Genomic DNA, 23,142 nt, shown 5'->3' on the forward strand with positions numbered 1-23,142 from the left:
GAATGACGAGGGTCACATTAATAAAAGCAGGACGTTTACACTTCACACCCAAACACACACAAAGAGGTGAGTTAGAGATGACAACAAATGTTTGTTTCTGCATCTGCTGCTGAGTGTGAGTCAACCCTGTTACACTCTGTTCAGTTTTATTTATTTTATTCCTGGTGTGTGAGTTTGAGCCTCTGGGCCGATGAGGATTCATCTCCAAACAAAGAGAAAAGTGTGGGAGGGTTCAGGGCCACAACTCAACAGTAATTATTTATAAAAGATATTTAGTTTATTTTCAGATAAAAGTGAAAGAGAATTTATTTCACTTTGCTTATTTATTAATTAATACGTGCTAGATCAGCTTTGAGTTTTTATTTTTAAATTTAAAGCAAGTAATTTTTGATCTAATCTCCATTTTTTATTTTACTCAAAGTGTATATATTTATGATTTAGAAATCTTTTTAAACTAAAACGTTCTTGTCATTTCGGTGTTAATTTAAATCATAATAAAAATTTATTATTTCCCTTCATTAGATATTTAATCTTCAGTATATCTTTGTCAATTTTGTGATATTTATGCATAAATCGGAGTACAATTAAGATTTTACTGAAAAAACATCAGTTGTTATTTGATCCAGTTATTAGCTGTGTCATAAGTTGATCTATTCTTCTTAGTTTTCTTTGGTAGAAGCAGTTGAAGTTTAATTTAACATTTTTTCGAGAAGCGCACTTCAACATCAACAATGTTCGTATTTACTTCCAATATAATGTCATGTATTCATGGAATTAAGCTTCTCAAAGCTTTCAAACTTTCATGACCAGTGTTCTTTATGAGCTTCAATCAATTATCAGATCTCAATTTAATTTATTTTAAAACATCTTTATACTGTATTAGTAAAGTATTCAAGTCCGTATTTTTAGATTTTTTACAGTCAAAGCATTATTTTTGAAATAGATTGTTGTTCTTTTTTTTATTTTCATATTATGTTCATATATTTTTTTAATTTTTTATTTGTTTTGAACTAATTTGATTATTAGTTCAATTTAAAATGATAAATTTTGTTAAAGTCTTTTAATAAGTAATGTTTGCTAAGTTTATTTTATAATTTAATTGATATTGTTTTAATTCTGTATTTGATCACTTCTTTGCAAATTGGATGTTATTCAGAACGTACAGAAAATGAAGATTTATATTAATAACTATTTTTTTGTTAAAGGTTGCATGCAATATTTTAATATTTAGTATTTCTTTATTTCCACTTAACAGTAATTAATTTTTCTTATTTTATAATTTAATTAAGATATTTATTTTTTAATTAAGTTTTATTAAAATATTTTTGTTTTGTTAGATACAACTTTTTAATCTAATAAATAAATATTTTTGTTCGATTTAATTTACTTCTTTCTTGTTTTTTATATTTGACAATATTAATTTCTGGCTATGTTTATTCTATTGTATTTTACAATCTCTTAATTTTTGGTTATAAATTTTAGTTCATTTTGTTATATTTTATGAAAATTTTTTTTTTAATTCAATTTATTTAAATTTTAAGTAGATTTATATTAATTTTTTCATCTGATCTTCTATTAATTTTTAATGTTTCTAAGGTTAATCACTTTAAAATTAATCTTACTCATTAATGATTATTTTAATTTTTAAATTTTGTCGTTACACTATACTTATGTATCGAATTTTAATTAATTTCATTTTATATTCATATATTCTATTCTATCTAATCTTCTACTAAATTATCTTAATCTTTTGTAACATCTTAGTCTATTTTACAGTGCAGTACTAATATTTAGTCTACGAGATACTATCACTTAGTATAAGGTAACTGTAATAAAGTCAAGTGAGTTTTTCGCTCATACAGACTCCATTAACTCTCCTTAAAGAATTAAGGCTTATGAGTTAAGACAATACTACACAGTAGATCAGTTGTTTCTGCATTGCTGCGAATCAGACTGTACTGTATTACTCTGATGAATCATTCACAAGGGGAGTTCGGCACAACTAACAGCAGTATTTCCCTGTTTCGCATACTCAAGACTGAGTACAAAGTTCGATATGTTTTGAGAAGATTTAAGCATCAGATGTCGGTCATTATGTTGACCACTCAACACGGAATCACAGAATTAACTATTCGAATGATTCGTCACTTAGCAATGTTACATTCTTTTCGTATGCTACGTGAAATCAACACATGTTTATGTGACTAGTTAGGTACTATTACCATGTTCACTTATAATTGATATATCAATGACACAGTGTGTTAGAAAAAACATAATTATAATTATAACTAGTCTGTATTATCTTGTCTATGAGCGTTAGAATCTGAAGACACGCTGATTATTGATCGCAGCGTACATACGTGTCCTTTTTGTATAATTAGCGATATCCGTAGCATCGGTAGGATAATCCGTTTCACACCGTCTCAAGTCATAGTATTCTGTACGGAATCGGGAACTGGGTCTCCCCATACTGAAGGAGACTACCTTGTGAAATTTCAGACTTTTATGAACTTCTGGTGGCTGTCATAATTTCACGGCTGCAATAACCCACAGTCCTAGGTTTCCTCTCTTAGTCTAAGATCTTTACGAGCTGTCTATGCATTGTGATTCCGGCTGACTTAATGCATATTTACGTTAGACGCACTGATCTCAGATTGTTACATAAGTTCAAGGTCAATTTGCAGTGTCTGAGTGATGGAAGCTACTTGATACAGTCTTCACCTTAATGTCTAAATAAACTATACTTCAGTCATGATATGTGTACTCATGTTTCTTCTTGTGTTAACTTTAAGTTGATTGTTGTTTGTATACTGGTTGATGACATCTATTACCAGATTAATAATAAATTCTAGTCTGTTCTTACGATTCCCTTAGGGTGTATTTAAGCATGACCATGTTCTATATCGATACGCGAGAGACGCAAACTACTCATTGCGAGGTTATGGCATGACACCAATGATCATCCTGTACTCACGTTGCAGCATTGTGATAAGATTTGTGTTGGACATACCGGCTCATAAAGGAAGTTCAATTTGAAAAGTTAACGTCTTCTGTTCATGAAGTTTTAGGTGATTAACGTCCTACGCATTCCTAATACCCAGCAGACTACTTGAAGAATCTCATGATTCAGGACCCTGCCCGAGGGAAAATTTCCTGACTTGGTACTTTGAATCGGTCAATATTTGAATGTAGAGTTTTAGATATGGAATAGTTGTATCCAGGTGACTGCGTTGAGATCTCAGGATCGCGACCGACTGATGAAGCTGCGCATGACTAAGTCTCCATTGAGCCAGGGCGAAATTGAAACTGCTGTTAATGCCCGAGTTATCAGCTGCAGATCTGTGCTCACAGCCAGAGGCCAGATAACACTCTGTCAGCACGGAGAGAGCTTCGAACAAGCCTGTTGCAGAGGAGCGTTTGATAGGTAAATTTTGTAGTCTCATCTGTGACACACTGAAGTCTGCAGGTCCGCTCTGTCTCCCCCGTCGCTATCAGACGAGACTATCGCTTCGCTGAAACCCAACACGGCAACAACAGCGCCTGGCAGGGGCCACATCGCTGACATTTAATTCAATTTGATTTTATTTAGATAGCGTCAGTAACTATTCAAGTCGTCTTAAGGGGCTTTGCAGAAACCGGAGCCTTAAAAACCCGACGGTGACAAAGACAAAAACTCCCACTTAACAGGAAGGAATGTTGAGGAGAACCCGGATCTTACGGGGACAGCGGTCCGGTCGAGGTCCACCGGGTAGAGACAGAAGAAGACAGAGGACAAGCAAAGACCAATGACCCTTCTATCAATGATCAGGTAGAGGCCTGAACTAGTCACTAAATGGGTGTATTTAGACCAGAGGAACTTATTCATCGTTCCAGTAACTGTGTTGTTGTGTCCACGCTGCAGAGAATGGAGATTAAATGATGGTTTAATGGTTTCTTTATACCTAGAATTAGCTAAGTGGTTCAGGTGATGCCAAATTACAACATTAATCTTTAAAAAAGCACCAAACCACCACCAAACAGGACAAAGACACTTTATACTCGGACTGGCTCGTGCTAGATAGATACCCTCAATAAAGAGATATAGATTCAGTATCTGTGCAGAACGTGTAGGTTGATTATGGAGAACAAAGCAGGATGTGTTTGTAATCGGGGGAAGCACTGATTAATCCTGTTTGAGCGAACTTTGGTTGCATGTTGGAGGTTTAATCAAGACATAATTCTTGAATGTTTAACATGTTACAGTTAAACTAGATAAATATAGAGAGTGCAAGTTTTTCCTTCACCCCGGGAGAGAAGCAGTGGATCCTGTGATCGGAGAGTTTGAGCACTGACCCCAGAGCTCAAACATCTCCGGCAAATAAATGTTATTAGAAGAGCAACCGGAGAAGACGCTCAAAGAAAATCACATTTCATCGTACGTGATTACACAGAAGACATTTCAATAAACAAGAGGGACCCAACAGTCTGAAGAGTAAGAGGAGCTCATTCACACGGAGGGCGTGGTTTTCCTCAGGTGATGGATAAATGAGCACGAACAGGAGACGAAGGCGTGAATCGATGAAGATGATGATGATGATCAGAGGCAGCAAAAGAAGCAAAAGGTAGAGATTTAGAGAGAGCAAATCCTACGTCACTAACCTTAACCTAACCCTAGTCTGACCCTAACTCTAGTTTAACCTAACCCTAGCTTAACCCTAACCCTGACCTAACCTAACCCTAGCTTAACCCTAACCCTACCATAACCCTAACCCTAGCATAACCCTAACCCTAGCCCTAGTCTGACCCTAACCCTAGCATAACCCTAATCCTGGGATAACCCTAACCCTGGTTTAATCTAAACCCTAGGTTTAGGTTAAACCCTACTTTAACCTAAACCCTAGTCTGAGAACTCTCCATCTGGGTTTCATTACATCTTTCAACCAATACAGAGGAACAACTACCTCTGCATGCTAGTTTCGATTTGCCTGGAACATCTTCGCAGGAGACAGAAGCCCGTCTATTGCAGTATATTCTAAGTCTGGCTCATTGGGTGAAACTAATAGAGACGACCAAACTGAACATTTGCTGAGAGTCTGTATCTAGGGTCATAGCTTTAAGGGAGCTTTAATGTCAAACCGCTCTGTCACAAAGCTTTCATTTGGTTTAAAAAAAAAATAAAATAAAGAAAATATGTTGCATTTAAATCAGAAGATGAGGTAGAAACAAGAAGTGCAAAAACAAAGATACAACATGAAGGTCAATGAAGATATGCAGCCACCATCTTTCTCCTTTTGGACTGAACGCTACACATGCCTATGGTCTGCGCCTATGACTGGTCGGCGTCTGCCTTTTGGACCCTGAAGTCCTTTTTTCAAACACCGTTCACCGTGCAAACAATCAGACGAGCAGCGAGTTGGTTGCTGTTATTTGTCTCCTCTCATCAGACCACGGTGGACGCTGCAGCTGATGACTATATCAGTGGGAGAGAAGATACTAAACCCAAACCTGGCAGTAACAAACACCACCTCCCGCTCGCTATCACTTTTCATCTCCCATTTCTTCTCAAACTATTCTTTGGTTTCCCTCCTCTCTGTGTTTTTTCTTATCAGGCTGAATAGAAAGCTTCACAAATCGATTAGATCCAGCTTTACGTTCCAGGAAAAGAGTGAAAACACGAAATCCTTCTGCCATCGCTGTTTTAGGACCAAGTCTCAATGATCTTTTTAGCATCAGAGAGTGGTGGTTAGCAGCTGGAACTGGTGAAGACGCCAATAAATGAATAATTTATCGCCATTTGAATTATAAAACCCTTCAATAAAATGTCACATTTACACGTTACCACATTTCTACTACAACACTTCTGTACAAATTCTGCTGATGTGCAAAATGATTTGATGCAATCGACTGTAACTATAATAAAAAGAGTAGCTGCAGAACTACACTTAACTTTGAAAAGGATTCTCAGAGGTAGTTTTATACGTAAAACACCAGGTCTTGACGTTTCAGCTGCATTCAATCAATAAGAAGCGATCCAAATGAATAATAGATGAGCGACGCGTGAAATGGCTCCAAATGAAATGTATGTGTGGTGTTTTTTCAGGATGATGATGACGATGATGATGATGGCGATGAAGGAGAAAACCAGCAGACCCCTCCCTCCCCCATCACACACACCTTCCTTGCCTGGTCATTGTCTTCGATCTGACCCAGATCTCTGCCGCTGGCCTGAGCGATCCTCTTCCCCGACACCAGGTTCCCGACCATCACAGACGCAGGACCGATCTCTGGAGGAAGAGGAAGAGGAAGAGAAGAGATGAGATGTCTTCTGTATGAAACTGAGTCAGGATTATGCTCCAAAGATCTGCCGGACCAATCAGATCATTTCTGTGGTGATGGACGTGGAAATACTGGAGACATCATCATCATTTTTAAGGTCCACCACCATGCTAGCTGTTGTTTAAGCCTGGAAGTCAGAAGAACTTCTCAGACAGTTTGTCTGGAGTCTTTTCGTTGGGAACTGATTGTGTAAAGTGACCAGATTTGAGTTTGTGAAAAAGACACGAGAGGACGTTTTGAGGCTCTAGTAGAACAAAATCCCAGACAAGCTCGAAATTGTTTTAAAGTTTGAGTCGGACACATTTTTAGGTCTCAAAGAGAAGTTGCCTAGATTATGTTCAGGCAAAGATCTGCCTGGCCAATCAGACCCTTGGGGGCGGGGCTTTATGTGATGATGGACAGAAGAGTAACAGTAGTTGTTCACGTCAGCTGAGGGCATTTTTTTATTTTATTTTTGTGAGAATAGAGAACACCAACGACCAAAGCAAAATGGATCGTTGGTTGTCCTGGAGCAGCGTTGCCAGACGTACGATAATTCGATAATTATCACATTTGTACAATAATATGGTCCCTTAAATATTAGCAAACACAAACTGTGCTGTTAGTTTATTTAAAGGTAAAACTGCATTATAAGCTCCACTGTATGACCCGTGGTGATGTTTTACAGTAGCAGATGGTCCTGAGCTTCGTCAGATCTGGTATGTACGATCATTTTCCTCAAAATATGTTAATTTTAAGCTTCTGATGTGATAATTTCTCATTTCCAATCTGGCATCACTGTTCTGGTGTCTCTCCATTGGAAACTGATTCAACTCCTGCAAAGATCTGAAGGGCCAATCAGATCGTTTGGGGGTGGAGCTTAATTTGGTGATGGACAGAAGAATAACGCTAGTCGTATACGTCATGTGAGGAGCTAAATTACTCTACAATGAAATTATTATAGGAAAACCAATTGTGTGCATTTTTTTTCAGGCTAGCATGGGGCACTAACTAGTAGCAGACAATGACTGTATAATATGTGAACTGAAGCTTTTCTTTACTGTAACTTTAGTGTCATCCGTACCTGGCTGTTTCTGTCGCGGTTTGGGCAGGTTGGTGACGCAGGTGTGTGGACACATGAGCACGTTGCAGGGGTGCAGCGCCCCCTCCAGGAAGAGCTGCTTGGTCTCTGACAGGTGGATGCCACCCAGGGGAGTCTTGGGCAGAGTGTTGGAGGGCACCAGAGCCAGGCAGTACACCCCCACCTGGTGGATACCGTCTATCGCCTGGGAAGTCGGAGGAGATGGGCGTTACTAACGAGCTGCAGTAGCCCCGTACTCGGATTATGTGCATTTATGTGTCTTTATTCTGAGTCAGTAAATCAGATGAGCTGAATGGAAAAGCAGTCGCAGTCGTTTCATGGACGTGGTTTTACTGCAGCCTTAAAAATCCAGACGGCTTTTATTGCTACACCACAGTCGCCACGACGGCTTAGAGAGACTTGGACGTCAAGTGTGAACTCAGTATGAATGTACAGACGAGAGTCACACGACGTATGTGTGTGTTTGTGTGTGTTTGTGTCACTTCATAAAGTGTTAAAACGTGTCTGTCTGGTTTTATTTAGAGCCTTCCTGATTGTCAGCAAAACCCATGAAAAGACCAAAACCAACAATGTGTTTGTCTGTGATTTCAATACTTTAACACTTCTCCAACCAGCCTGTCTCTCCTGGGGACTATTTTCAGCGGCGGATTAATCCACATCTGATGCAGAGGAAAAAAAAGGCAACAGTGCTTCAAGACGATTTGGATCCACAGGCAACTCTCGCCATCGAGATCTCATTCGTCACTGGAAGAACATCCACTTATATACGAGTGTCCTTAAGTATGTTATCCGCTGTGTGGGTGCACTACCTGCAGGACTCTGCTCATCCACTGGAAGCTGTCCTCCTCGGTCGAGTCCGGCCGCTGCTCGGCCACCACAACGATCCTCTCATCGTGAAGCACGGTGATAGAGAACACTGCTATCCTGCGAAGCACAATGAGCCAGAAGGCGACACGTGAAGCTGAATTTCATCTGAACCCTCACCAAACAAGAACAGTAGAGAAGATCACCGGCTGGCTACGTCAAGGAGGGAAAGAAACATCAGTAAAGAACCTCCTCAGCCTGTGTAGACGCTACAGTGCTGCCACATCACCAACCACCAGACTCAGGAACGGTTTCTTTTTCCTACAGCCATCATCAAACTGAATAAACTGTAAATTACTGGTTTACTACTGCAGAAGCTGCACCGTAAAGTCTATTTAAAGACGTCCTTGTGGAGGAAAGTTGGAGTCTGGAGTCTCTCCATAGGGAACTGATTCTGCTCCTGCAAAGATCAGCCACGTCCACTCAGATCATTTGGTTTGGTTTCATGTAGTGATGCACAGAAGAGGAGCAGCAGCATCTGAACTTGTTTGCTTTGACTAATGAGCTCATTAAGAACAATGGTTACAACGAAGGCTTTAGCAGCACGTGAGAAAAGATGCTGGCCTCGTTTGCTTCCTGTTTGTGTCCATCTGATTAGTGTTGTTCGTTAACAAGGCTTTTGTTTTACAGGAATCCCTATGCAACATGACACACATGGACAAAAGCAGGTGGCGCGATGATTGGAGAAGTAAGGAACAACAGCCAACAGAGGAGATTCGTTTTACATCCGTGTAGTGAAGGGACGTCAAACTCATTTTAGTTCGGGGGCCACATACGAATCAATTTCATCTGAAGTGGGCCATAACAGTAACATAATAACCTATAAACAAAGATAACTCCAGATTTTTTCCATCTGTTTTAGTGCAAAGAAGAACAAATAAATTAGCATCCTAGCCTTTTTGACACTGGTGATTTTGTATTTTAGTCTAAAATTTAGGAGCTGGAAGGCTCCACTCATGTCAATAATATGATCAACCAATCAGTCTTCATTAAGTACATATTAAAACATGAATGGCTCAAAAACATAACTATGCTAGCTGCTGAACTAGCCTGGATGCCAGAACTACCCCATTCGCCAAATTGTTCATGCTCTCGTGAAGACTGAACAGCAAAATGCCTTAATGTCTCATTCCTTGTTGCTGTGAGAGGTTGTAGGACCTAAATCTACATGATGCAGAGGTTTTTCTTTTCTGTGTTGGTTAAAACACGCTCCCTAATGACATCCAGATGTTGTGGCTACGATGGTCTATTGTTACCCACGTAGCTCTATTGTTTTGTGAGAATGTCCTTTTCTTTTTACGTTGAGCTGCATCTAATAACTTTGTTTGGATAAACATCTACAGTGGCAACAAATAAAGAGTCAGGTTTTAACTGGTTGTTTTTACTTCAGGACAGTTTTGAATGAGGGGCTTGAACATGGGGAGCGGGCAAGTGAGTGGTTGTGGCTAAGGAGGAAAGCTAGCTGGGGTGCATGCTAAAGTTAAGGCTAGCCGAGTAGTGTTAGTAGTTGTGACGTGTCTGAGCCACGGGTAGGAGGTTGTTGTTTTATATATAGATTGATTTTGTGTCATTATTGTGTGGGTCGTCCCTCTAACTGAACTGGGATCTCCTCATCCCGCCCCTTGAGGTGTTGTGGGTCTAACTTAATGAAACCTCGGTGAAGGGAGGTGCCCACTTGAAAACCGCAATGATGTGCTGCCTACTGTTGCTGGCTAGGCTAGTTAGCTGGTGTCTTCTTGTTGGTTGCTAGCTGCTAGGTGACTGGTAGTCGGTTTTCAGCTGGACTGGGCTTCTAAATGTGTTTTTCCTGGGATCTTGGCACAAGATCTCATCCCGAGTAATAATGAATTGGGACTTCTGCACCTACTGCATCACCGGAGAAATCAACCGTCTTATCAAAGCCGTTTCACTGACGTAGCACGGGGCAGGAACACGGCGACGGAAACACTCACCTGCCCCTGTAGACGAACTTCATGGGCTCCACAGCCAGAGCCGTGGCAACGATGTCGTCGGCGTTGTGCCGCCGTCCGCCGACCACCATCAGCCCGTCCATCTTCCCGGCAACGAAGATCAGACCGGCGGGACCGATGAATCCCAGCAGGCCGGTCCTGGTGAAGGGGAACTCGCTGATGGGCGTCCCGTTGTTGGACACGGGAAAGACCTGGGAAAATAAATACATACGTTTGAAAAAATACAGGAGGTGGTTGTAGTATATGGTCCACCTCCAGGGTTCGCCTAAAGGTGTTAGGCTAATGGTTATTGACTAGTTGTTAGTTGTTAAGTGCTAGCTGTAAAAATACCAGCATAAATAAACCTAAATGTAAGGGAAGACCTGTGACAGCGGTGATCACTTCTTGACATCAACACATCGATATAGAACAACATACAACAATGTTTTTTTTACAGTCTCACCTCAAAGGTGTTCTTGGTCATGCCGGTCAGGCCGTAATAGGAGGTTCCCGTGGCGACCGTGCATACGCAGAGCTCTCCGATCTCGTCGGTCTTACAGAGCTGAGGAACTCCTTCAGGCCTCACCGCACACATCAAAGCTGAAGAACGAGAGACGAACACAAGGAACCGCTTATAACGCACGACGCTCTAAAAACACGAGTCAGACTCAATCAGTCACAGCCTTTACAGCGGTCCAAACTTCTTTCCCGTTGGAAGAAAATTGACTTTGCTAATCTACTTATAGCAGATGATGAACAAACACCATCAATAAAGTCAAATGTTATTTATGACACTAATAGTCGTCTGGATGAACAGACAGTGACTGATCAGAGACGTAGGGGAATACTTTTTGGAGACAAATGCATCTTCTCATCCAACGCGCCAATAATAGCAAACAAATAAATACCAAACAAGTCCTTTGACTAATAGGCAAACGTAGGCATAATGGAAAGTTTCTCAGCTTTCTGACCTCCGGGCATCACGGAGCCGACGTCCTGCAGCGTGAGGACCGACAGCTTCTCCTCCGAGTCGACCCGGATCACGCCGTGGCTCAGGCCCTGCATGGAGAGAACGCCGCGACCCGGAGGGGTGGTGCCCTCCTCCAGCGGCCTGCAGGAAAGGAGAAGAAGAAGAAGAAGAAGAAGAAGAAGAAGAAGAAGAAGAAGAAGAAGAATCATCAGTCAGCGTTGATCTGCTTTAACCTGGTTTATTACAGGCAGGATGTCCTTGTAGGAGGCTCTCACTGAAAAAGTGGAAAAGAAATGTGCAGTGTCAGCGTTTTTACAAGCCCAGAAGATATTGGAGAAGGGGAACTTGTTCAACTTTTAGAAATATTTGCAGGAAGATCTCACTTTCACTTGCGGAAAGTGGAGGAGAATTTGCCTCCGTTTCCTCCGTTTCCTGGGGTGGCCCGGACACTGCCTTAAAACGAGATTATTGTTTTTTTTATTGTGTTTTTATTTATTTGTTTTTATTTCTCCCTCTTCGCTTTTGGCTTTTTGGGTCCTAAGATTTTAGGGCAACCTTTGTGGCAAGACATTTCTCTGAGGAAGAAGAAAGATTTTTGTGAAATGAGCACTTCTTAAAATGTTCATTTTCTAAGATTTTGTGGTTTTTCCAAAGATTTTCACAATTAATTTTAAGAAAACTAGGACAGTTTTTGGTTATTTTTCAAAAAAAAAAAAAAAAAAAAAAAACATTCAAAAAGCATTATTTTACGCTTGTGAATGTTATTTAAAAAAAGTTCACCTGAGAAACTGTAATGTCTTGTAGGACATTTACAGAACAATTTAGAAACAATAAAGGGCAGTGATTGGTTGAAAGAATCTCCAGGTGAGTGCAGACATGTTTATTTTTTCTCTGTATCAGCTGAAACACGCCCTTTAATAACATCTAAATGTAAAGCTACTACACTCATATTCTGTTAAAAGTGTAGCATGGCTGGAAAGTCACTGTATTTTTGGACAGTTAAGTGAAATTAGGGGGAAGAGGGAGAGTGTTGTTCCTCCCCCGGGTGTTACCAGGCAATTTAAGAGTTAATTAAGTTTATACTGAAGGTAAAGATTAGAGGCTGGAGCTGCCGAGTGTCAACCGGGTTATATCCATGTGTGCGAGCCAGTTTTAAAGCTGCTCTTCTAAAAATAAAGCGAGTTCATTACGGCCCCGCCCGATGAGGCGAAGTGCCTTTTATTAGCTCGCTGGCTTTTATAGTGTCATCACAGCTGGAGTGAACACGGTGAACTCCAGAGTGGATGATGAAAGAAGTGGAAGAGAGGTTGGAAGCTTGGTGTCTAAACACGCTCAAAACTGTAAAGTCAGCAACTTTAATCGATTTAAAAAATGGTTAAACTGTAAAAAAAATCACTGGGATGTGAAGGTGATGGAAGTTTTTACCTTGTAACTGGCGTCTACTGCCAATAACAAGTAAATAGAGCACCATCAATCGGGAAGGATTTTTTTAGGGTGAACACAGGGTCATGCAAACCTGTTTTACTACTAGTGTGGGATTATTCTACAATATTTACTCATCATCACAGTAAAATAGTCCATCCTTAGTCAGTCTACTACATTAACTCCTCTCTCAACCAGTATAAAATGTTGTGAACACGTACACATGCATGAAAATATATGAATTTTTGAACATCTTTGTGACTCCAGTCACGTGAGCTTCTGATAAACCGTGACCCAGATAACTGAGAAGGATGATTCTGCCTTTTGTGGTGAATATGTTTTGTCTCCATATGCCTGAAGGAACTGGACGATTAATGCGACATAAAGCCTGATTGTTGAGAGTACCTCCGTATGGCGACAGTCAGGGCCTCGGGGGAGCTGGCACACGGGCAGATGACCTCCGGCTTCAAGCCTTTCGTCTGGAAGACGTTGAGGAAGGCGTCGCAGGACGAGATCGACCCTGAGAGAGAAGACAGTCAGCGCCAAGCGGCTCATCGCGGCTTTGCTGGTCACAGCAGCTCAGGATATTCTCAACTTCACTACAGCACCATATTCAGGACAAAGTTTAGAGAGTCTCTGACTAACGATGGGATGTCAGAGTACGAATCGTTGGGGAAAACCGGATCGAGACAGATTCCTGCAACTACAGGTACATCTCTAGACAAAAAGGCGTTGAATAAAGGCACCTGGACTTGTAGAGTTCTTCAGAACTGAACTGAACTGAAGAAACGTCTTCAAGAAATTCTACAAGTCCAATTGCCTTTATTCAACGTCTTTTGGATTAACATGACCTGGATGACTGAGAACTTCACAGACATACGTCTCTAGACTCCCTACCACTCTCTACAATTAAAGACTTGTTTAAAAACGTCTTCAAGAAGTTTGAGGTTCTTGTTTCAGCTTCATTTCACAACCTGAGAATCTTCACAGACACAAGTTCAGAGAGTTTTCTTACAGGGATTCGAACCGTCGGCCACCACCAACATGCGTAGGGAGCTCAGGTTGACGTCCCGCTGGTCCCGATGGGCCACCAGAGCCCAGTGCATGTCCCTGGACTTCACACAGGCCACCTTAGCTGCACGCAAAGGAAACATCACACGCATTCTCCGTAAAAGACTAAAACTTAGTCACAGGATTTGAATTAAGTCTGGAGCTTTTGACTTCAGTCGCAATGTAAAACATCCGAGTACGTTTCTCACAGCGGGTTCTTATTTTAGATCCGATCTGGTTCGGTTAAAGTTACCTTTGTACTGGCAGACCTTCTGGATCCAGGACAGAGGGTTGACCTTCATGAGGGCGTAGGGGATACTGATGACGTGCATCATGTTCATCACACTCTGAAACACAGACCGAGGAATTAAAATAGAAACAAACTACTTTTTTTATTTAACTTTGCAGGTATAAACAGAGTCGGCCAGATGAACTAGTTTGGGATAATTGTTGCGTTTTGTATTTTTTCTTACCGTCAGGACGGCGTGCCACAGTCCTACGTCCTTCTTGAAGTCTAATACATTCACTATGGTCTCAGCTGGAGGACGAGAGACAAACAGAGAGACGGACTTTAACGTGGTTTCCGTCACCGTCGTCCAAGGCTAAAGGTGAAAGTCTGTTACCTTCCGTGTACGAGCAGGACTGCGTGAGGGCCTGGCAGTGCGTGAGCATCGCTATCCTCATCACGGTCACACCGAGGACGCTGCCGTCTTTACACGTCTTATACTGGACACACAGAGACGGAGAGGGTGAGGACGTGGACGCCGGTGCTCCATTAATAATCACAATTTAAAAAAAACTCAGTCAGAGCAGACGTCTCTGGTAGTGATTATCGATCCCAAAGATTTCCTTTCTAATCCGATACCGAGTAAAATTCAGGCTGGTATCGGCGTTACCGATCCGATATCGATACTTTGTGCAGATAGACTCTAATGTGTCTGGCAGTAGTGGATTTCAAATCATAGCTTCTTAAAAAATGAGTAATTTACAGTATATTGAGGTAGTAGCCTCATTCACTATATAGTCGATCTAATACAAAAACAGAAAAACCAAACAGAGACACAATCATACAAAATATGTGAAAATGGTGTTTCAGACACTACTCCCTGACTATTGGAATAAATCCGTGCTCTCTGAGCACGTTTGCTCCACATGGGGTAAAAACATCGAGTTTCCAGGAAGGACAGAAACATGGAGGTAGAAACTAAGATGAAGCTGTGGAAAAAAAATTAAAGCTGTTGCTTAGAAATGATTGCACGATACACGTAAATGAAAATTAGGGTGTAGATGTTCCAGTGTCCTGAGGAATGAGCTTCAGCTGTAACCTGCCTCTGCACCAACTTAATGCATAGTTCCTCACCGTGAGCAGAGGACGCACACTTGCTAACAGAACTTTGGAAAAAAGGTAGAAAAGATGCATAAATTAGGTCAATAACAATAAACTGACCCGCGGATTCTACACCTTCTTCACAAACCAACTGGACTCAAACAAGTTCAACTTCTTCTTCTTCTTGGATTTTCAGCAGATTTAAAGTGCCACAGTGTTCAAAGCCAATTTATAGAGTCCATGTCATTCAGAGACCTTTTTTTGCTGATTGTAACTATGATATTAGGAAACAAAGCATTTGGATTATTCATCTATCAATAAAGGGTAGATAAAGTAAGTCTGTACTAGAATATTCTGTTTATGTTTATTCTTACTTCTTAATTCGTTTATGATTATTTAGTTTGGTCTTTACATGTTCAAACTAAACTAAACTAAAACTATTTTATTATATCTCAGGTGATATTAGATGTCGGTCATCAACATGAATGTTTTCAAGGCTGGAAGTATCTGTAGAAATATTGACTGTGGATTCAACGTTAGTTAACGAGATATTTTTTTGAAAATGTCTGAAAAACTCAGGCCCTTAACCTGAGGAACTGACACTATGTGCTTCTATTATGAACAACGCTGAGACATCTCCTTTCAAAATACACCAGCGCTGAAAAAAATAAATTCTTTGAGCCAAAGAAAAAACAGCTCTGTGGTAATTTCGTCCGTCTGGACCGTCGGGATGAGGCTTTGGTTAAAAACAAAAGGTCGCTTTTCAATCATCCGCCTTCTTGATCATTTTCCTTTCAGCCTTTTTTCAATCCGCTGTGCAATCAAGGAGGACATTTCACCTTGCTGCCGGTGCAATTACCGCCCAGGGACGTCAGGTAAATTCAAATCAATCAGACGGGGCGATAGCATTGACCGGCAGAGACGCACAGCAGCAGCAGCAGCAGCATCCTCTCAGCTATTCTAATCCCAGAGACAACAAGCACCATCGATTTCATGACTGGATGGAAATGTTTCGGGGCCCCAGAGAAGATTCGTTGAGATGTTTGTGTTTGAGTGAGTGTGTGTGTGTGTTTTCTACCTCGATGTAGGCGGTGTCCTGGTTGGCATCCTTAATATGAGGGAACCAGTCTCGGGGCGGTTTGGAGAGGTGTTTGGACTCTGCGACGAACCACAGCAACTTGGGCCAGCCTGAGGGGCGCAGGCAAACAACACAACATCCAGTAAGAATCCTGGGTGAGAAACCTCAGAAGAAGTGTGCCCTTCCTGTTTTACATGCAGAACCTGATTCAGAAAACAGAGAAATCTTTGGGCATGGACGGACACCAGCGGTCGGTCTATAGAAAAATAATGATCTGTGCATGGATTCTTTAGGCATTTGCAGATAAAAGGTCTAAAACCAAATATTTTCTGGGCAAAATCGAAATTTCACACTGCCTGCATGAAAAAAATAAATGATTAAAAAAGTGATTAAAAACTTGCTTTTTGTCAATTGATTCAGATAAAGGCAGTGATTCATATTCTCCCTGGACTGCTGCTCTCATTAATATGGATGAAAAGTTTAGTCTGAATGAGGCTCATTTACACAGGAACACATTAAATCTCTACGGATCATGAAAAAAAAAGGTTTAAACACATAAATCGTTCACTCTCTTTGAGATGATGCTACTGTGCAAACGTATATTTACAAGAAACAGGAGGTGCAGTGTTGCTATGGATACCACAACGATCACCGAATAACTCATCCTCCTGCAGAACTCAACATCATCACATAATTATCAGATCCTTTCTCTTACATGTATTAGACTTAAATTTGTGACTTTAGTGACTTGTATCATTTTTTGGAATCATTCTCTTGCTCAGTGAGGTGTGGACACGGATATTAAACCAATAAAACATAAAATCAGGGACGGTAGGTACGAGTATGACAGGACTTGGGTGGAGAATTCAAAAAGGGAAACCAGTGTGTTTCAAATTCATAGAGTTGCACGTTTCTAATCTATAAAGGTGCATGTTTTCAATCTATAGAATTCGGGTCTATAGAGCTGCATGTTTCTGATCTATAGAGCTGCATGTTTTTAATCTATTGAGCTGCATATTTCTGATCTGTAGAGCTGCATGTTTCTAATTTATAGAGCTGCATGTTTCTGATCTATAGAGCTGCATGTTTTTAATATATAAAACTGCATGTTTCTGATCTATAGAGCTGCATGTTTCTGATCTAGAGCTGCATGTTTCTGATCTGTAGAGCTGCATGTTTCTGATCTGTAGAGCTGCATGTTTCTGATCTATAGAGCCACATGTTTCAGATCTTTAGAGCTGCGTGTTTCTGATCTACAGAGCTGCATGTTTCTAATTTACAGAGCTGCATGTTTCTGATCTGTAGAGCTGCATGTTTCTGATCTATAGGGCTGCATGTTTCTGATCTTTAGAGCTGCATGTTTTTAATATACAGAGCTGCATGTTTCTAATTTACAGAGCTGCATGTTTCTGATCTGTAGAGCTGCATGTTTCTGATCTATAGAGCTGCTTGTTTCTGATCTATAGAGCTGCATGTTTCTGATCTATAGGGCTGCATGTTTCTGATCTTTAGAGCTGCATGTTTCTAATCTATAGAGCTGCATGTTTCTGATCTATGGAGCTGCATGTTTTTAATATATAGAGCTGCATGTTTCTGATCTATGGAGCTGCATGTTTTTAATATATAGAGCTGCTGGTTTCTGATCTATAGAGCTGCATGTTTCTGATCTGCAGAGCTGCATGTTTCTAATTTACAGAGCTGCATGTTTCTGATCTATGGAGCTGCATGTTTTTAATATATAGAGCTGCTGGTTCCTGATCTATAGAGCTGCATGTTTCTGATCTGCAGAGCTGCATGTTTCTGATCTGTAGAGCTGCATGTTTCTGGTCTATAGAGCTGCATGTTTCTGATCTATAGAGCTGCATGTTTCTAATTTATAGAGCTGCATAGTTCTAATCTATAGAGTTGCATGTTTCTGATCTGTAGAGCTGCATGTTTCTGGTCTATAGAGCTGCATGTTTCTGATCTATAGAGCTGCATGTTTCTAATTTATAGAGCTGCATAGTTCTAATCTATAGAGCTGCATGTTTCTGATCTGTAGAGCTGAATGTTTCCAAACTACTCTGTGGTCCTGAATCCAGACTCCTCCGGCTGTTTATGATACCTCTTTTTTTCAGACATTATCGGAGCAAACTCAATTGAAACTAAACATTTCTCAAGTGAACATTTTAAATGTATCGATCACGTTTATATCATACATAGATGCTGCATGTTTCAGACTGTAAACTAGAACAACTTAGCTACTATTGACGCTATCTAAATAAAATTAAACTGAACTCAGCTCAGTGTTTTAATGTCATCCAATGAGACTACATGTGATGTTTGCGTGTTACTTGGTCAAGTGGAAACATGTTTAATCTATACCATACTGTATGTTTTCCTTCCACTGTTCTCACACAAGACACACGAGATCATGTTTTGTTCTGCTGGCTGAAACACAAGTGATAAAATCCTGCGGGCTGTTAATGTCTGAACTGAAGCTGCTGTTGCTGCCGGGCAGCGAGACAGAAGAAACAATCATCCACGTGAATGAGAGCAGCTTAAAACCTGCTGATCAATACGAGGAGCACTCTGCATTAATGAGCCGCACACACACACACACACAGACACACACACTCTCTCCTAAATCCACGCTGAGTGAGGAGCAATAAATCTGATGGCATCATGTTGCTATTTATACGTCCATTACTGCAGAGCAAACAGTGGTTATTCATCACTGGGAGATTCTCTCTTTCTGCTCAATGTCTCTATTCTCCGTCTATCACTCGTCTCCTCCCATCCCTTCCTTTTTCTCTCCTCCGTCTCGTCAGTTGTTTTTCTATCGATTTGCATTACCACTCCACCGACTCGTCTTTCTGTTTCCCACCCCCCTCCTCTCTCCATCATCTTGTCATGCATTACTCAGTCCAGCTGTCTGCTGCCATCAGTCTGTTCATTCATCCGACTACTGAAGAAAAAAAAAAAAAAACCTGTGAAACAAGAAGAAGACGGCCGGAGGCGCGACTTGTCAACGGGCGAGACAGGCAGGCAACCGCTTAGGGCCTGAGGACGGGAGCGAGAGGGGACGCTCCCCCCCGAGAGCTGACAGAGATGGAAATGTGCAAAGTTGTCAATGACTGTGGGTCTCCTCCCGAAGGAGCCCCCCCCCGCCCGTCTGACTCGACTCTGCAGACTCAATCCAGTTACATGTCATGTTCATGAACTGAGAAGTAAAAGGGAAGAAGTCGTCTCTGTGCAGTAGCTGCTGTAGGACTGTGTGTCACCAGGGGGAGCTGTATGTTTTCATTTCGCCGTACTCTGAATTATTCAGCGAGTATCAGTACAGCGAGTTCTCTCTGTCATGTTTTTTAAATCTGTGTGTGTGTTTTTTTGAGGAAATCTATAATGAGAATTCACATTTGTGATTGATTTGATACTCTTTTCTCTCTAATACTGGGATATATTTATGATAACTGCACAGATGACAGGACGCCACGTGTCTGACCTTTGAACTGTGGGATCTCTCCGGTGGGACCCTTGGGTAACCCTTTATGGCAGGCGTCGCTGGTCAGAGCCACCGTCACTCCGCAGCTCCCCAACAGAAACCCGATCTGCTGACTGCCGGCGTCCTGCAGAGAAAGAGAGAGGTCTAATGTGATCAGTGAACTCTAATCGATGGAGAAGAGCTTCCCGGTCCAGCTCAGCTCAGCTCAGTCTGTGCAGGTGGAGCGTCACGTGACCATACACTGTGAATAAAGATGGAGGGCGGAAGCTGTGAAGTGAAGCCAAAGCAAGTAGAGCTACCCCTGGTGGCCGGAGGCTGCAGTGTAGGTCTCCTCCGTGTTAGTGGGCGGGACTTGAGACAAACTAAAAACACTAAACTAATTTCAAAATTTCGTAATTATGTAGTTAATTGATTTGGTGATGTTAACGTCTTTTTGGGATACAATTCGTTTTAGTTCTGTTATTTGACGCTATAGAAACAGGATGTGACATAATGGTGACTTCCAGTTGCCATGACAACCGCAACATAAAATGGTCCCGTGGGACTGTGAGAGTTAAATAAATAAAAAATAAGTACAGTGAGTAATCCAAAGTGGCACCACTCATATCCTCCCCCTAAAAAATAGTGTCAGTTTGGCCAATGGAAGGAAGTGGAGATGTGGTGTCCATATTTATATACAGTCTATGGACAAAACTCTCCAACAACTGCTATGTCCAAACCTGATCAAATAACTACTACGTGACTCAGTCTAATCTCGTCAAACACGCCTCCACAAATCTGTTAAACACACACAACTCTGGCTCAGCGTCAACACCATTTGCTTTTGTCCAACGTCGACGGAATCGATCCATGATTTCTTGAATAAACATGTTAAACTCTGACGTGTAAAAACCTTCCCTGTGGATTCAGGTGAAATATATTTGCAGATTGAATATGTATAACCTGCATCCTCACAGCATTTAACTCCTAATTTTTTTATTTTTTATTAATTATTGACTCAAGTTATCCAGAGACACGTATTAGTTCTCATATTATGAAAGTTTCGAAAACCGTGGCGTAGAGACGCAGAGCGTGTGTAGACATATTAATTCCACCGTGGTTCAGCAGTTTTCATCTAAATGTAAATTCTGGCCAATAATCAAGTAAACATGAATATGAAAACGGTGTTTTCATTCATTCCTGTTGTGCTCGGTGAGAGAAATCTGACTCTGCAGCCAGGTGCCATTTAAAGGCAGCAGAGAAAGACGACAGCACCATGATGGGAAACCACATGGGAAAACATGACGGACATGTGACATTTCTGTTGGTTTGATTCTGAAGTCTCAACGCTCCACGCAGATATGATGCTTTTGTCTTTGCGTCACAGGCTTCACGAATTAATTACATCAACAATTATCTGTTCTGTCAGGATTTCAGTAGAGAGCTCAGGGAACAAGACACGAGTATTTCTCCATTAATTACAATAATAATGTAATCACATCCTCTTCTTTTAAAGGAACACCACCAACATCATGACCTACCTATTTGTTTTCTTACACAAATTCTTATCTTTTCATTAGAAACTCAATTAAATTTCTGTTGAACGCCTACTTTTTCTAAACCAAAAATTCTCAGGAGGAATTGATAAGCAGAACTGATAATGGCATCGGTAATAATAAAATCTAATCGATGCACATCCCTAGTCATCACTTTTCATCCCATCCTCCAGAGTCCGTAGCTCAGAATCAAACTTGTCAAATCAGAACAACGTGCTTGACCTTTATAAACGCCCCATTTTTCAGACTTTCAGGCTAATGGATCCATTTATTCTGAGCTCATGTCTCATATCAGGTGAACACATTTCCAAGAAACTTCTTTCCGGTCGTCTTATTCGACTGTAGACGTTCAGTGTTGCCAATAAAGCTGGGGTAAAATTCTAATCATTTAAAATGGAAACGCCCCATCCTTCATCATCCCAACGTTAGTTTTCTTATTTCCACACTTTCTAATGCACAAACTGATTATGTACGTTCATTTATTCATGCATGACCTCATGTCTTTTTTTATATCCTTGGTTATGCTAAGCTTTAGTTATGGAAATTATCAAAAGAAAACTGGTCTTAAAAATATTCCCAGGCCTGAAATTCACGACCGACTGTGAGTCTCACATCATCTCCCCCTGACAGTGAACAGCTTCGGTCCAAACTGTGACTCAAACAAACCTACAACCACAGCAGAAGTAGACAAGTTTCCTCAGAGACATGTGGTTCTGGTTAGAGCTCGGCAAAGCTCCGCGTCCCCTGACTCATGTCTTTACGAGAAGAGTTATCTCTGCTGACTGGTGTTAATTCAGGCTGTACTGTAACTCACTAATGCTGCAGAAACAAAGAACAAAAAAAAAAAACTAAACAAAATATTCAGCTGAGAAAAAAATCTGTCTCCTTCTGAGTTTAGAGAACTAAAAAACAAAATAAACGACCTTGTGTTTTATCGTTAACTTCTTTAAAGACACTTGTTTCCTTTTCAAATCACTGACCACTGCATCGCTAGAGATCTGCAGCTTCCGGAAACACATCTTCAGTTTTTGATGAGTGTACAACAAACTGAAAAAAACAAAAAAACATAAAAAAACACCTGATATTCAGCTCACTTTGTAGAATATAGACAGACAGACAAGTATGAACCCAAGCTACTTCCTCCAGGAATGCAGTTTGATCTGAAATGACCACTTGAGGCATTCTCCTCCATGTTAAAATACGGGAATGCTGAAAGTAGAGCTCCCCCTGGTGGCTGGTGGAGGCTGCAGTATAGGTCATAAGCTCCACCCCCTTTATGTTAGCGGATGAGGTACTACAGTGCACCTCAAAACGTTTTTTTTCAACATGGTTTCTGTCACTTTAGGTAGTTAATATAATTCTGATGAATATCTATGAGTTGGATGAGTTTTGCATTAGTTCATTATTAAATGCTATAGAAACACGATTAAACATAATGGACCTGGGACCTCTTGTATCATTTTTAATTGAACAAAACATTTCTCAACATATGACTGACGTCTGCGAGGCTTCGTCCTGTTTTTAAATGTTTTTAGCTCTAATCTACGGGAAGTTCTAGTTGGTGATCACTTACCTTCCTGGTTAGTGGTACTTCTATCGGCACAGGCACGATCTCGGCCAGCAGGCAGCCGTAAAACGCCGTTATGAAGGCAGCGGGGTCGTTGTTAGGGAAAACCAGTGCCACCTACAGGTGGGAGGATATATTACACTTGAGTTAAAGCAAAAAATAAAATAAAATAAAATAAAATAAAATAAAATAAAAAAGAAACAAGCATTTTCATGTAAATATTTGTAGTCAATATTTCACTATTTCAGCACAATTCAAGTTATTATTACATCGTATCTGTTTAAATATCGTATCTTCAAACCCAAAACATATCAACACAATAACATTTTACAGAACGAGTCAGAAAAAAAAAAACTTTTGCAACTAACACCCGCGGGGTGCTATGGTTCGTTCCATTTCTACTCAGAAGTCGGAATTTCCAATTTCCAAGTGTGAATTTCCAACGGGAACGTCGCCCCGAAGTCGTATGTTCTACTCAGAAAGTCGTAGAGACGTCACTA

General features: G+C 40.8%; 1 protein-coding gene across 6 annotated transcripts in view; it reads right to left on the minus strand.

Moving 5' to 3' along the window:
- Nucleotides 1-23,142, minus strand: part of LOC125010882 (disco-interacting protein 2 homolog C) — a 189,275-nt gene that overhangs the window by 14,383 nt on the left and 151,750 nt on the right. For 5 of the 6 annotated variants that reach the window (XM_047589782.1, XM_047589781.1, XM_047589778.1 and 2 more), the window contains exons 10-23: nucleotides 22,649-22,759; nucleotides 19,541-19,664; nucleotides 16,057-16,166; nucleotides 14,275-14,377; nucleotides 14,125-14,189; nucleotides 13,905-13,998; nucleotides 13,617-13,736; nucleotides 13,007-13,121; nucleotides 11,181-11,320; nucleotides 10,673-10,809; nucleotides 10,213-10,421; nucleotides 8,206-8,320; nucleotides 7,379-7,580; nucleotides 6,154-6,263 (exon numbers count right to left, since the gene is read on the minus strand). In XM_047589782.1, the coding sequence (XP_047445738.1) occupies nucleotides 6,154-6,263; nucleotides 7,379-7,580; nucleotides 8,206-8,320; nucleotides 10,213-10,421; nucleotides 10,673-10,809; nucleotides 11,181-11,320; nucleotides 13,007-13,121; nucleotides 13,617-13,736; nucleotides 13,905-13,998; nucleotides 14,125-14,189; nucleotides 14,275-14,377; nucleotides 16,057-16,166; nucleotides 19,541-19,664; nucleotides 22,649-22,759 (1,755 nt within the window). The remainder of the gene's footprint in view (nucleotides 1-6,153; nucleotides 6,264-7,378; nucleotides 7,581-8,205; nucleotides 8,321-10,212; nucleotides 10,422-10,672; nucleotides 10,810-11,180; nucleotides 11,321-13,006; nucleotides 13,122-13,616; nucleotides 13,737-13,904; nucleotides 13,999-14,124; nucleotides 14,190-14,274; nucleotides 14,378-16,056; nucleotides 16,167-19,540; nucleotides 19,665-22,648; nucleotides 22,760-23,142) is intronic. The other variant, XM_047589777.1, reaches the window with a different exon arrangement.

The sequence above is a fragment of the Mugil cephalus genome, chromosome 7, assembly GCF_022458985.1.
Source record: "Mugil cephalus isolate CIBA_MC_2020 chromosome 7, CIBA_Mcephalus_1.1, whole genome shotgun sequence".
In the NCBI taxonomy this organism is placed as follows: Eukaryota; Metazoa; Chordata; class Actinopteri; order Mugiliformes; family Mugilidae; genus Mugil; species Mugil cephalus.